Source organism: Ictidomys tridecemlineatus, chromosome 9, assembly GCF_052094955.1.
Source record: "Ictidomys tridecemlineatus isolate mIctTri1 chromosome 9, mIctTri1.hap1, whole genome shotgun sequence".
In the NCBI taxonomy this organism is placed as follows: Eukaryota; Metazoa; Chordata; class Mammalia; order Rodentia; family Sciuridae; genus Ictidomys; species Ictidomys tridecemlineatus.
In genome coordinates this window covers 475,203-490,388 of record NC_135485.1, presented here as the reverse complement: position 1 = coordinate 490,388, position 15,186 = coordinate 475,203, and the positions used below count along the sequence as shown (strand labels likewise).

The window sequence follows — 15,186 nt, the reverse complement described above, 5'->3', positions numbered from 1 at the left end:
CAGTCTCACCAGGGCAGCTCTGCACTGCTGAGAGGGTGGGCCAGGGCATGGCTACAGGGGGTACAGGCGGTGGGGCAGGAGGACCACTGGCTTCAGGTTCCAGAGGGGCAATCTTCCTGGTAGTGTTGGAGTCTAGGAGGAAAGTGGGTGGCTAACAGCAGAGACTGAGTTCCTGTGGAACTCCTCGTAGTGTAAAAAAGGAGGACAATTTGCATACTCTGAAACAGATCTTGATATTTCACAATGGAGGCAAAACCCAGACTGTGGATCCATGGGGCCTGCTGGCCCAACCCCCAAGGCTTCCTTCAGGGGCAGGCATAGCTTCCACTAGCAGGAGGAAGGCAGGAGCTGGGACTGGGCCTCCTCTGGGGCCTGGCTCCGGAGAGGTTGTGCTGGCCGCAGGTGGCGTAGGCCATGCAGGCTGGCCAGAGCCAGGCGCACGAGGAGGCGCAGCAGCAGAAAGGCGAAGGGCACTGCAATCTGCATGACGTGGAAGATGGCTGTGCTGAATCTGCTCAGCAGGCAGGTGGCTGCAAAGGCCAGCAGGCTGGCACAGGGGTATAGCGCAAGCTTGGCAAACATGAAGGCATGCTCCTGCCCACCAAATCGCACAGCTGGCTGCAGCGTCTCTGCCTGGCGCAGCAGGGCCGCAGTCCAGATGGCAAACTGGAAGATGCTGGCGAAGAAGACAATGGCACAGCTGAGGCGCACACGCTCCAGCTCATCTCGTGGCTGCCTGGCGAAGGCTGCAGTCTGCTGGTAGGCCAGAGGGAGGCCACCCACAAAGGCCAGGGAGAGGGTGTTGAGCAGACCCATGGCCTGTGTGGCCTTGCGGACGTGCAGGAAGAGCGAGTGGTGTGCAAACCAGAGCAGACCCACTGTGGCAAAGGAGCCGAAGTATGCCAGGAAGTGTGGCCCATAGGCGCCCAGGGCTGCCACGAGGCTCCCGCGGAACTGTTCCTTCACGGCCTTGGGGTCTGGGACGTTGTCCTCGCTGAGGAGCATGAACACAGGCATTTGCACCAGCTTCCCCAGGAGCCCACAGGCCCCAGGGAGGTGGGCTGAGCATCGGTGCTAACTTGGGCGGACACCTGGACACCTCTGCACAGGAAATGTTCCTGATGTGGTATCGTGTGTGTGGCACGCTGAGGTGTTTGTGCTCTCCCCTTAATTCACCCGGAACAGATTCCTAATTGGCATGCTCTCTGCTCTCCTTGCTGGGAGCAGCCCTCACCCATAAGAAGCTCCAACAATGTGCCTGGCCCTGGAGGCCCAGGAAAGACACCTTTCATCAAATAATGTGGAGGATGGTGGCTCCTGAGGCAGCCAGAGACCTGCACCTCCAAAACTGTGGGCAGTGGGGAAGGGTGTGTGGGAGAACCTGGGGGTCACACAGGAGGAGCATGAGACCTGTGGATGGTGAGGGCTTCCCCTCAGCCATACTTCCCCACCCACAGCATCTGGCTGCAGGGCAAAAGAAAACAGATCATAGGCTTTAGGAATCAGGTACTACAAAAAATATTTGCTACAAATTTTTAAAACTTCACAGTACAGGGGTGCATGCCTATAACTCCAGCTAACTTGGGAGGCTGAGGTCAGCCTGGGCACTTAGCAAGGTCCTGTGTCAAAATAAAAGGGCTGCAGATGTAGCACAGTGGTAGCGTACCTTGATTAACCCCCCAGTACTGCAAAAACAAGCAAACAAAAACCCCCAAAACAAACAAAAAGTTTTTAAATGTTTAATGCAATAAAAGTGTGCACTGAGATGTGACTAAGGAGTCAAGAGATTTAGGAAGCCTGGAAGACTTGAAAAAGCAAACTAACACTTGGAAATAAAAGTGATTGCTCAGATCAGAGCTCCAACAGATTCCCATGGCAGTCTAAGCTGCCCATATCCACAGACATGCCTGAAGGGACCTAGGTGGGGCCAAGGCCTGAGGGGCGTTCTTATTCTTGGGGAAACCCTCCCAGGGAGCTCTGCACCCACAGGAGGGTGAAGCTGAGCCTTTCTGGTGTGGCCAGGACAAGATGCCAGGGACCTGAAGATGAGACAGGGCTGCCCCCGCTTGGGTCCTCACCAGATGTCCAGGATGAGGAGCGTGGCCACAATGGCGTAGACACCATCACTGAAGGCTTCCACCCGTTCCTTACTGAGGGGCTCATGCAGGTCGAAGCTGAAGACCTCTGCACTGTGGGTGGGGGGGTCCCTGTGACCTGCAGGCATAGGAGGGAGGAGCTGGCTCAGCCCATGGGCTGTGGGGCCAGTGTGGTTATCCCTGCCTGCTTCCTTTAGGGACTGGGAATGTATAGCCCAGGAGAGGAGCTGGTGTGGAGCTGCTGAGGGGTGGGAGGGTCACCACATGTGTGTGCCTTGCCCCAACATGGCAGTCTTCATGAACAGCCCGACCCCTGTGGTGCCTCCCTTTGCCTCAATGCAGGACTGCCACTGACACCTACCCACAAGCCTGTCTTTGCACCAACTGGTGGCCTTGCTGATGTAGGGCAGGAAGATGACGGTCACCATCAGCAGGTATGACTGTGGGGACATGACAGTCAGGGCCTGCCTCCCCAGGGCAGGCCATATACCTCCTGGAGCCCAGCCACCCAGGAGTTCTACCATCCGTGAAAAATCATGTGTAACAAGGAAAAATCCAAGGAACTGTCCTTTATGGAGATGAAGTAAAGGATAGCCATGGAAAGTAGAAAGCGCCCAGCAGCCATACACCTGCCAAGAGTTGTGTCCAGAACACACAAAGAACTGCTACAACTCAACAGAAGACAAGCGCCCAGCTGTGAGAGGGGCAGAAGCAACATGCACACACCAGCAAGCCAGAGAGCCTCAAGGCCACTGTTCTTAGGGAACATGTCCAGCAGCTCCAGGGGGAGAAGGGGACTGCGCAGTACAGCAGTCCCCTTCTCCCCCTGGGCCACTTCTGGGCATGTGCACAGAACTGAGAGCAGAGGCTGGAAGAGGCTGTGCTAAAGGCAGCACCACCCACGACAGCCAAGAGTGGGACAGCCCAAGGGGCCATAGTGAGCAACCTCAGGCACAGCGTGGCACAGCCCCCCAGTATACTAGTTTTGGATAACAAGAAGGAATTCTGATCAGAATGCAGCAAGGAGAGACCCAGAAACCCCACGTAGTCTACTGTTCCGCCAATGCCTATGCCCTGCCTTCATGAGACATTCATGCCACATGGACCACCCTGGGTGTACCCCTAGAAGGGGATGGTCCCACCTCTGACGCTAAGACTCGCCTCCAACTGCTGCCCCTCACTCCCGTCTTGCTGCCTACCGCTGGCTTCCCCACTCAAGACCATTGCCCCTCCTCCCTCCTGTTTCATGAGCCCTGAAAGACAGCTCCAAAGGGACCAAGTCTTATGGCCGGCCACAGGCCCAGGGCCTCACACAGTAATGCTCACTTTTCTTTTTTGCCTCCTCACCTGAGGCCCCACCAAGGCCTACCTGCCTGGTGCTCTCCAGACGATTCCGCTCTGCCTTGGCCAGGTCTAACCAGACCCTGCTTGGCTGCTGCCTCAGGCCCTTACCAGCCTATTTACTTTTTAACCCAGGATTGAATGAAAGGGGCTCTACCACTAAGTCACATCCTTAGGCCTTTTTATTTTTTGAGACAGGATCTTGTAAGTTGCTGCGGCAGGCCGGAATTTGTAAGTCTTCTTCCTCAGCCTCCTGAGTCTCTATTATAGGCATGCACCACCAAGTTCACCGTAGCCTGTTTTAAACTTGGAATCCTCTTGAATGCTTATTAAATGTTTATGAAAATGTCAGTTATTTTGTTCATAATTCTTAGGATAATTTGGATTAAAAACTCCATGTACTTCAACAACGCTCAAGCAGACCTGGAGTCACAGTGAGCTTCCTAGGCCAACTCTGGAGCAGCTTGTTCTGCAGCTCTTGGTCCTGTGTGAACAGCACTCTGCCAGACCACCACTCTTACTCCTGTTAGAATTAGCTGCTGGCTGAAAAAAAGCATCTCAGTGCCCCGGCTGTGCCCTCCCTGGGGTGCCCCAACACTCACCACAGGAAAGAAGAAGAGGGAGAAGATGGCCGCAAGAAAGCACAGCACTGGACCACGGAGGACAAGGTGCAGGATGTGCCTTCGGGACAGGGCCCTGTGGGCGGAGCACCGGATCTGCGGGCTCAGCAGGTGTGGGAAGTGGAAAGCATACCCCACAATCAGTGCCTGTGGGAGAGGCAGGCCACAGGGCACCCTCTATGAACAGAGGGGCATGGCCAGGCAAGCTGGCTTCTTGCAGGGTCTCGGGGGAGGGCACCTAAGGCAGGCTGGCACTGGGGTGCTCTAGGGAAACACCAGGGATGGGAGTCCTGGCCCTGCACCTGTTGCAACTGTGAGGCCCTTCTTAGACTCAGCAAGGACAAGGGGCTCAGGCATGCACACCCCAAGTATCCACAGCAGGACCTGGGCTCCTGGGGACATGGGGTCAGGATACTGGTGCCTCACCTGCTTGCCCCCATGACCATCTCTTTGTCTCTTTCACATACATCTCTGCAGGCTCCTGATGCCTTACCTGCACAACTCCAATGGCGATCACACACACACAAAACAGGAAGATGCCCAGTGGCACATCAGGGAACGTCACCATTAAGGAAAACTGTCCAAAACAAGGAGTAATGCAGAAGTTCATTGGTCTAGGAGTTGGGACACAATGAGCCTCCTGGTCTCCCTGCTCTGTGCTGAGAAGGACTATCATGGGAGGGGACATATAGGGTGTGGCAGATCTGTCCGCAGCCCCCACGGGAGCAATTCCATCCACTGCTATAGGCCTTTGAAGTCCCCCAGATCCCAATTCTCTGGCCCAGCACATACAGACCAGCAGGCCAGGTCAGCACTGAGTATGAGAGCTTTTTGGGTCTGTGGAGACTCTGAGTGGAGGAAGGCCACGACAGAGTGGGGGCCCTGCCTTCAGTGGTCTCTGCCTTCAGAGCCCCAGGCCCCCAGCCAGACTCCCCCTGGAAGTTCTCTCCTCTGTATAGCCCCAAGGCCAGAATCATCTGCTGGTCTGCATTTCCAAGGACAGTCAAACCCAGGTGGAGCTCAGCATGTTTTGGGCATGTCTGGGGAGCAGGCTGTTACTTACTGTGTATGGCAGAAGGGTGATGGTCATCATGCAGGCCTGGAGAGGAGGGAGGGAGGTCACATGGATGCAGCCTGGATGGTGCAAGCTGCCCCCTCACCACTCCAGAAGGGGCCAGGTTAGGCCCCTCCCAAGACAGGATGGTGGGCCAGCAAGTGTCAGACCCGAGAAGCCTGTACCTTCCTGGCTCATCTCAGTCCTCTCCACAGGCAGGCCTAGCACCCCCAGCTCTATGTGGGCTGGGGAAGGGTGGCAGCCCCCTGCGGTGCAAGGGTTGTCCAAGGAGCTTCAAGGTGTGGACAGAGTTCAGGTACCGAGGTGCCAGAGGATAAGAGAGAAGCAGCCAGCTAAACACTCTCAGTCCTCTTGGGAGGGTTAAATTAAAAACCAAAATTATTTCCCAAAAGGATAAAAAAACACCCACCACCACCACCACCACCAACAACAACAAAAAACCAAAAAAAACAAAAAACTCACCAGGTTGAGCAAGGCAAGTGTATCGTCTATTTTCCCAACAACCTGAAATAATCTACAAAGAACAGGAGAAGATGGGCCACTCATCAAATGTGGTTCCAATAAAATTAAACACACACACATTTGCTCCAGTATTTTCTAGTTTAAATATCATTAAAAGATGATTTTGGGGGTAGGGAGGTAACCAGGGGTTGAACCCAGAGATGTTTAACCACTAAACTACATCCTCAGCCTTATTTTTTAAGACAGGGTCTCACCAAATTTCCCAGGTTGGCCTTGAACTCACGATCCTCCTGCCTCAGGCTCCTGAGTTGCTGGGATTATAGGCATGTGCCACCACACCCAGCTAAAAGATGTCATTTAGGATTAAATGTAAAATCCTACCCAGTGTATGAAATTCAGAAAATTCAAAATCATAAATTCCCTGGAAATCACCCTCTTCATTCCCACATATTCTTCCTGTTGCTTTGCTATTTAAAGCATATTGCTTTGAAGAGTAAGAGCCAAACTACAGACAAATGTGTACAATGGGTGGCTCTGGAGGAGTCTTCAAAGTGTGTCTTTGGAGCAGGCTCATCCTGTGGACCCTGGGATCTGGAGGGCTAGAGGGGGCTCTTGGGTTGAGTTCCAGGGAAGGCCTTGCTGGGAGGAGAGCCTCTGAATGTGACCTGCCTGTTCGAGGTGCAAGAGGCACATGTGGCTTGCTTCAGCTGAAGCTCTCTTGAAGTGTTGTGCAGCTTCTGCCAGAAGGCTGAAAACCCAGCTCTGGATATGTGTACATAAAGTTCCATCATGCGGTGAATTCACTCTTCAGGCCTTGTGCACAAAATCCATTTTGAAGAGAGGAAGTCCTTCTTTCCCATTGTTTTCAGGGGTTTCAAACCCTAAACCTGTGGAGCTGCCTATTTAATAGAGAAATTGCTTTGTCCTGAGACTATTTGACACAAACAAAAAAATTAAAAATTGACAGCTTTTAGCGGGGTGTGGTGGCTTGGGAGGTTGAGGCAAGAGGATCACGAGTTCAAAGCCAGCCTCAGCAAAAGTGTGGGGCTAAGCAACTCAGTGAGACTTTGTCTGTAAATAAAAATCAAAATAGGGCTGGGGGTGTGGCTCAGTGGGTAGGTCTCCTTGAGTTCAATCCCCAGTACCAAAACAAACAAACAAAAAAGACAGCTTTCATCATGGGCAACATGAGTGAGCACAATTGGCCAAGGGTCTTGTTTCTAAGAGGCCCCAGCCCACCTGGTCCATGCCCCAGGTTTCCCTGTCAGAGCTTGACGCCAGCTTAGGGTACCCAAGTACCATGTCCCCTGTCCACTGTGAACCATGCCTTCTCCTGGGCTGGGCAGCAAGCCTAGGGACAGGGACACAGGGCCAACCTGGTGCTGCAGCATTTGCTGAAAAGCTAAATAACAAGGACTATGGCCCCCTTGAGCTGGGAAGCTCTTCTGGTGACCTGCTGAGCATTGCAACCAGGTGTGCAGAAGACCATGCTCAGGCAGATGCACACAGCAGATCTGGAAGCCCCTCATGGGGCCCCTGAACCCCACTCAGGCAATGTCCACCATAGTGGGTATAGCCCCTGGCAGAGCTCACAGCCCACCTACTTTGCAACATCCCCTGAGAGCCTCCTGAGTACTCGGTACACCAGGGAGGCTGAGAAGAGCCCTCCCACCCCTGGAGCTTGGACTCCGAGGTCCATGCTTCATCTCCCAAAGTGGTTGTCTGCTGAGGGCAGTATACAACACACAGTGCCAGAGGTATCTGGCCCAGTGCCAACACCTGATGGAATGGGCGCATTTTCCTGCACCCCAGCCTTCCTGGACAAGTGCTTCCCTTCCATAGGCTGGTATGCAACCTAGGATGGAAGCATCCACTCCCAGCTCCACCTCTGGATGCCTCCTGTCCCTGCTCCCCTGCCAGTGGTTGGGGGCCCTGTAGGTTGGGCAGTAACCTCTGGATCAGGACCTTTTCCTCCCCAAGATAAAGCTCAGGCCTTGGAGAACTACCTGTGGGCTTGGAACAGGGGCTGGAGGTGTTGGCAGCTTGCCCCCTCCTGCCAGGCTCCATCCTGGTTCTGGGGTCTAGCAGTACACATTGGGCACCCTCACCCAGTGTCTGGATGGCCAGCAGGCAGTGCTATATGTTTGCGGAAATAGACTTGCCTTGGAGCCTGTGTGTGGGAACCCAGGCAGGAGGTTCAGAGAAAGAATTGGGGATGATGGAGAAAGGGGTGACCTACCCACCCCGGCACTCTCACCCATGATGAGTGAGGGGCCCACATATACCTTGAGAATGGTGTGGCTCCCTGCCTAAGTGAGTCAAAAGGTGACCTGATCTCAAAGAAGCCCGGTCCCTACCTGGTATGTGCGGCCCAGGCCACAGTCACAATTAGAAATGTCATCAGGTAGACAGCAATCCTGGTTGCTAGAAGTCTCTGTATACTTTTGTCAAATTGCTAGAACAAAAGAGCACTGCCATTAGGGACAGTCATAGGTAACCTAGGTCGCCTTCGACGCATGGGCATGGCCTTACTGGAGTGCGGTGAAATCCCTTGGAACACCCAGGCTCTGCCTGCTGGGGGCCACACCCCCTCTACTCCCCTCAGGGCAAGCCTCCAGCTGTCATGCTGGGGTCCAGAAAGCCCACAATACAGGCTTCATGGTTCAGAGTTGCAGGAGCGCCTTGGACAGTGGACTCCCCATCTCATGGCGGAAAGGTAGAGGGCAAAGGGCCCAATGAGCCCTGCAGCCCTTTCACAAGGTCACAGATGACCTCTCAAAGGCTGTCAGTGTAGGCTCAAGACCCTGGCAGGCGCAGGTTGCCCACTGTCTCCTGGGCTCTGGGTATCATCTCTGAAGGTACCCTTCCCTGAGGGCACGGTGCTTCTGAATCGCAGTGTTCAAAGTTGACTGTCTTCATGTTAACACATGAGCAGTCCAGGAAGCCCCGTGTCAGGGAGGATTGCTGGTCCAGCACCTTTCTCTCCTTCCCAGAGTGTTTCTGCCTGCACCCGTGGTCTCTTAGGAGCTTTCTGAGACCCAGCGAGGAAACAGAAAGATTCGGCACCAAGAAGTCCCAGTTTCCATGCAGAGAACACAAGTGGCCCGGCGGCAGTGGGGTCAGGGTGGGCCTGAACAGCTGAGTTTTCTCGCTGCTTGGAAAGCTGCTCCTGTGGTCTCACAGGATGCTGATCTGGGCCTCTCGTGAAGGAAACACCTCAGCACATACTGGCTGGAGCCAAACCATGGGCTTCCCATAGTAGGCCCCAGAACTACCACCGATCCTGTGGGGCACAGCTTTTCTGAACAGCTGCTGGTGGGCACTTTCCACTGGGGACTGCCAGGCACCTGGTGCAATCAATGCTTGGATCTCCTCCAGAGAGCGGTGTCAGGCTGGATGCACATTTCTACTACAACCCTATGGAAAGTGCTTCATCATTTCTTCACAGTGCAAAAACCAAATCCAAGTAGCTGTGGGGCTTCCCAGGTCATCCAGTTCAGCCTGTAGGCGGCTGGACGTCAGCCTTGCTGGGCCAGCACATCCCTTGGGCCAGCACATTCCTCTGCGCCTCACAGCACCCCAAACAAGTCTGGCATTGTGACACCCTATCACATGGGCAGATAGGAGACAAGGTGCATGCATGCTCCCACAGGCCTTCCAAATGTCTTCCAAACTGTTCTGCTGTGATCAGTCACATGTTGCTCTCTTTAGTCAGGAATAGTCCAGTAAAGCTGGCTCTAAACGGAAAAGCTTTTACACCCTTTCCCCACTCACCCCCAGATGGGCCTGGTGCACATGCCAGGTGGATGTGCCTCTGCTGAGGCAGCCTGATCTCTGGATCTGGGGAGCTCCCTCCCACTAGAGGATACTTCCTTCTCCACTCAGGCTGAGACAGGTCTTCACTGCAGAAGCCTGGGCCCAACCCCAACCGTCCCAACTTATGCAGACAGTGACCCTACCAGGAGGAAGCAGGTGCCCACCCTGTTGCTCAACACCCCCAGACCAGGTGGGGCTGTCCCCCTGCACTACACAGCATGCTCCTGGTACCTGCTCTGGGGAGATCTCCGTGTGGGTCACAGGAAGGATCTGAAGAACAAAGACAAAAAGAAACCAGATGTTTCTTGGGCTGGCAGCAGGGCCAGGGATGGGTGCCTCCACCTGCCTGAAGTGGGCCCCACACTTACCATGACTGTGGCAATGATGGACAGTAGTGCGTCACTGAAACCCAGCATGCGGTGGGAGCTCTGGGTCCCTTCCCTGATGTCCTCATCTTTCCTGCATAGGGATGAGTCACCCTGGGCATCCAGTGTTTGTTCAGGAGTCTGGGGCCCAGACATGATGGGGCCACTGCCCAGTGGCCACAAAAGCCTAGAAGGAAGCACAGCTCTGAGCATGCCAGTGGGTTGCTCCCAAGGGCTGCCTTACAGGCTTTAGCCAGGGGGCATAGAGGTTGGGTGTGGAGAATGGGGAAGACCCTCCAGGCTAAGCATCAGCCTGAGATTCCCTCACTAAGCTTAAGCTTGGTGACTGGGGTGAGGGACATGCTGTGCCTGCTTCCCCTAGAGGAGCAGGCAGGAAGGGAAGGCCCACACAACCAGGGAAGGGCCCAGGATGCCTGAAACCAGCAGCAGACTCTATCCTATGAGCTGTTTTGGTCCTAAACAAGAAAAAGGAGTGGGTGCCCTTGGGGCCCGAGGTCACAGCATCAGGACCAATGTGCACACCCAACAAAAGCCCCCATGGCACAAGCCTTGGTTCAGAGCTCCCAGGACACTGTCAACGTCAGGAGTAGGCTCTGGAAGACAAGGGTGACTCCAGACAGAGTGTGCTCATATCCTGGAGCAGAGCTGGTGGGCATCTGGGCAGCACAGTGCTGAGCCCTGTGGACTCCACACTGGACCCAGGGCCCCCACCACAGCTGGGTGACAGGGGATGGGAATGTGGCAAGGAGGCTGAAGCTGGGATTCAGGGAGAGGAATAGGTCTGGCAACAGCCAGGGGCCAAAATATGCCCTCAAAATGTTCCTCAGAGAGGGAGGCTGATGCCCAAGGTCCTGGAGAAAGAGCCAACCCCACCCAGGAACTACCCAGATCCAGAGGGTGGAGAAGATCAATGTTGAGGAAGGATGAAGGATTTGCTTCAGGGCCCATTTTCTAAGGCACAGAAAAAAAAATAAGTAAAATTAAAAAATAGAAAGGGCTGAGGTTATAGCTCAGTGGTAGAATGCCCCTACCTTCAACTCCCAGTACCTCCCAAAGCCCAGCAGAGGATGCTGCTCACCCTGGCCAGAGCATCAGTAGATAGACTGCCAAAGACAAGAGGTAAGGGGCACCACCACATGCTGCTCAAACAAGGCAACTGACACCAGACACAATCAGAAGCCCACCCCAAGATGGACAAAGGAGGCTGACTGGCAGTTTCCAGTGAGGAAACCAAACTGAATAAACATGTAGTCAGGGCTGGGTGGAGCTCAGTGCTAGAGGGCCTGCCTGGCAGCCAGAAAGTGGTAAGTTGTCAATCAGAAGAGCTAGTGAGGTTGTAGGAGACATCTGGCATCCTGGGGACATTAGCAGAGCCACAGCCCTCAGCTGAAGCAGCATGCCTGCAGGGGAGCTCAGTTTCCAGACAGGCCTGAGGTCCACACCAAGCAAGCCTCTGTTAACAAGATATGTGAAACACAGGCCAGGGTGTCACTCATGTTGGGGCACTTGTCTAGCACGTGAGGCCCAGGGTTCCATCCCCAGCACTGAGGGAAAAAAAGTAAACACAACTAATTATTAAGCCATTAAACAAAGTATGAGCAAGTAGGCAGATCTAGAGAGACAGAACTAAAAACATCAGCTGCAAGTGCAGACAGCAGGGGCTGGGGTTGTAGCTCAGCAGCAGAGCGCTCACCTAGCACTTGTGAGGCACTGGGTTCGATCCTTGACATCACATAAAAATAAATAAATAAAAATAAAGGTATTTTGTTCAACTACAATTAAAAAAAAAAAAGATGCAGACAGCATTACGCAGTGACCTTCTGACGAGGGTGTCAACATGTAAGGCAGAACCGTCAGGAACACACGGACTGCGGTGCCAGGACAGAAGGAGAGCGGGAGGCAGCTCTGGCCCACCTCCCCTTCACTCCTATCCAACGTATGGTCCAAGCCACTCTTCTGGGGTACAGTTCTGAGCTTCTGAGAAATGGACGTGGGTAAGTGACCAGTCCCAATTGGAACCCTGGTCCCCGCTCCCAGTCCTCGTCGAACTCTCCCACATGGCAAGCTGGCAGCTCTGTCACTGCAGCTTTGCCTTTCCCAAATGCCGTGGCACATGGCTGGGGGACGCACTGAGCTCTTTTCCTGTTGTGTCATAACTACTTACTCTGTGTGGACCGACTGTTCATGTGCTCAGTGACCGAGCACTATGGACTCCACACAGTGGAGTTGCTCCCAGTTCTGGCCTAAAGATGTAGCCCAATGGCAAGGGGTTCAGAAGTAAATATTATGGTCAAACCAATCTCATTTTTTTTTTTTTGTATCAGAGATTGAACTTAGGGGTGCTTAACCACTGAGCCCCATCTCCAGCCCTCTCTTTTTGTTTTACTTAGAGGCAGGGTCTCACTAAGTTGCTGAAGCTGACTTTAAACTTGTGGTCCTCCTGCCTCAGCCTCCCAAGCCACAGGGATTATAGGTGCTTGCCACCAAGCCTATCCAAGCTCACTTTTGAAGAGGTTGCCACAATTGTTCAATTTTAAACCTTTGTGCACCACAGGACAAAATTATTAAAAACAATACCCAGAATGGGAGAAAACATTTGCAAACCACTATCTGAGCAAGGTATAATATCTAAAATATTTAAAGAACTGTTACAATTAGACCCCTATGAGACAGCAACCCTCCAGGCTGGCAATGAAACAAAACAAGGAAGTGTTGGCAAAGACAGAGAAAACTGGAACTTGCACCCTGCTGGTAGAGCACAAAGTGGTGCAGCTGCCTGGCTCACAAAACCAAGAACAGCCCACCACCAGGTCCAGCAACTCCTCCTTTGATACACATCCAAGAGTCAAAAGCAGGGACTTACAGAGATGCCCATGCACCCAAGCTCATCCCAGGGCTGTTCACAATAGCCCAGAGGCGGAAGGCACTGGAGCCTCCATCTTGGTTTCTGAATGGAGCATCACAAAGTCCTGACACATGCTATCACATGGAAGGACTGGGAGGACACTCCAATGTGGAACGAGCCAGTTGCACAAGACAAATACTGTATGGCTCCACTTGCACGGGACACCCCAGAGCACTTAAACCCATAGGAACAGGAAGTAGAGCAGTGGGCACCAGGGGCTCAGTGGAATGGGTGAATTGGTACATAATGGGGAGTTTCAGCTTTGCAAGAGGAAGAGCCTGGCGATGGGTGGAGAAGCTGCACCGAAGAGTGAAGGGGTTCATGTCTCTGGACCGTGTGCTCACAAGTGGTTAAAACAGTTTTATGAACTGCACCAGTTAAAAAGAACACAACCCAATGCCTAGTCTTTAAGTGCTCAAACCATGTCATCTACACATTTGCACGCAAGTTTTTATGACACATGCCAATGAAGAAAAGACAGGACTAGAGATACAGATGCCACAGTGGGAAAGCAAGAGGTTTCTTGCAGAGACTGTCAGGAGTCCTCAGTATGGAAGATGCTGGAGCTGAGTGTGGAGACACTTCTGACAAGGGACACAAGAACAGTAAGAGGCCTTTATTAAGCATATCTTAAACATCAAGCATTGTCCCAAGTAGTTCATACTTGATGTCTCTTTTAATCCTTAAATATCACTGTGAGAATTAATGAAAAGCCAGAAAGAACTATCTCTGTGTAACAGGGAGAGCCTGGCATGCAGCAAATTGCAAGGAGTTTGAGAAGGCCGCCTCATGAGGTTCAAACTGGGAGGTGTACCTGAAGAAACCAGGACTACACCAGAGCCTTGTATATCCAATCCCAAGACTGGACAGAAGACAAGTAGACTACCCTGAAGACATGTAGAACTCACTTTCCTCTACGTGTACTTCATATACAAGTCTATTACCACATAGGCAATTTGCAAATATTTTCTCCAAGTCTGAGCTGTCTTTTAATTTCAACAGTGTATTTTTAAAAAATAGTCAGACACCAATTTATATTATTGTAGGGATCATTTTATAAATGTTTATTAGCTCAAGCTGCTTGGTAGTTCAAGTCTACAATATCATTAGTGATTTTCTGGGTTCCTGTCATTTAATTTACTTTTTTAAATGTTTATTCTTAAGATTTAGATGAACACAGTATCCTTATTTTACATTTCTGTGGTGGTGAGGCTCGAACCCAGTGCCTCGTTCATGCTAGGCGAGCACGCTACCACTGAGCTACAGCCCCAGCCCCTCTTGTTATTTATTGAACAAAAAAATACTCTCCAACTACATCAACCTCCCACCACAATTGTGATTGGCCTCTCTTCTTGTAGTTCTGAGTTTTTGATTCAGATATTTTAGAGCTTTGCTATTAGGCACATATATGTTTAGGATTGTTACATCTTTTTAGTGAATTCACCCCTTGATCATCACAAAATAATTCTCTTACTTGTGGTGATATCTTTTGCTATAATTGGGGGGATTAAGACCATGGACTTAGTTTTAGACATGTATGTGAAGTGAGATAGCTACAAATGAACACCCACTGTCAAATTCAGAAAAATGTGGAGGCAGATTTGGGTCAAGACAGTGTTAGCATGGCATCTACTGCAATGCCAAGAAGCGTGGCTTTATAAATACTTACGAAAGGGCTGGGGCTGTAGCTCAGTGGTAGAGTACTTGCCTAGCATGTATAAGGCACTGGGTATGATCCTCAGCACCACATAAAAATACACAAATAAAATAAAGGCATTCTGTCCATCTACAACTACAAAAAGAAAATTAAAAATAAATAAATAAATACTTAGGAGAGAGTTGCAGTAGATTTTGGTTTCCTGATTACCTGATTTATTTATTTGTCAGTCCTGGGATTGAACCCAGGGTTGTACCACTACTGAGCTACATTCCCAGCCCTTTTTATTTTGAGACAGTGCCGCGTCGTACCTGAAGGCGGCAGCTCCAGGGGGCTGTGAAAACGCGGGACTGCGGCCCGACGCCGCCAGGTCAGGCTTTCCCACGCAAGCTGGGAAACCGCGTCCTTGAGTTCAGCCTCTCAACGGCAGCCACTAACTCATGCTTCCCCCAAAACCGTGCGGCCCAAGGAAAGGAACGCGTGTGTGCGGCCGCCGGCTCCGTCCTCTCGAGGGCGGCACCAGGACCTTGGGCTGGCACGGCCTTCCCTGGGAGGCGCAGTCCGGCGGAGCGGCCGCCAAACTCGCGCCCAACGTCCGCGCCGTTCCGCCCCGCCACTGAGACAAGGCCTCGCAGAGGGACCGGCTGCCTGGCCTGTGGGGCGCGCGGCAGGTGATGACCTGGGCGGGGCCGCCTTGGCCCTCCTTCTCTCAGGTGTGAGCTGCCCGCGAGCCCCGCCGGAAGTCTGTCGCCGGCCCACGCCTGGAGCTTGTGCGCCCGCCGGCGCGACGGAAGTGAAGCACGCGTCCTTCCGGCCCTCGGCGAAGGG

General features: G+C 52.6%; 1 protein-coding gene across 4 annotated transcripts; it reads right to left on the bottom strand.

The window, feature by feature from the left end:
* Nucleotides 1-214: 214 nt before the first annotated feature.
* On the bottom strand, nt 215-15,164 carry Tmem175 (transmembrane protein 175). Of its 4 annotated transcripts, XM_005319055.4 has the most exons (11): nt 14,670-15,162; nt 9,779-9,962; nt 9,642-9,680; nt 7,952-8,049; nt 5,595-5,646; nt 5,121-5,156; nt 4,551-4,634; nt 4,040-4,204; nt 2,458-2,536; nt 2,079-2,214; nt 215-994 (listed from the first exon to the last, which is right to left on the bottom strand). In XM_005319055.4, the coding sequence occupies exons 2-11, from the start codon at nt 9,929-9,931 to the stop codon at nt 328-330; spliced, it is 1,509 nt and encodes a 502-aa protein (XP_005319112.1). In that variant the 5' UTR covers nt 9,932-9,962; nt 14,670-15,162; the 3' UTR covers nt 215-327. The 4 variants fall into 4 exon arrangements, with proteins under 4 accessions (XP_005319112.1, XP_077876929.1, XP_040148811.1 ...); XM_078020803.1 differs by lacking the exon at nt 4,040-4,204 and having other exon boundaries at nt 14,670-15,164; XM_040292877.2 differs by lacking the exons at nt 7,952-8,049; nt 14,670-15,162 and having other exon boundaries at nt 9,779-9,855.
* Nucleotides 15,165-15,186: the final 22 nt, after the last annotated feature.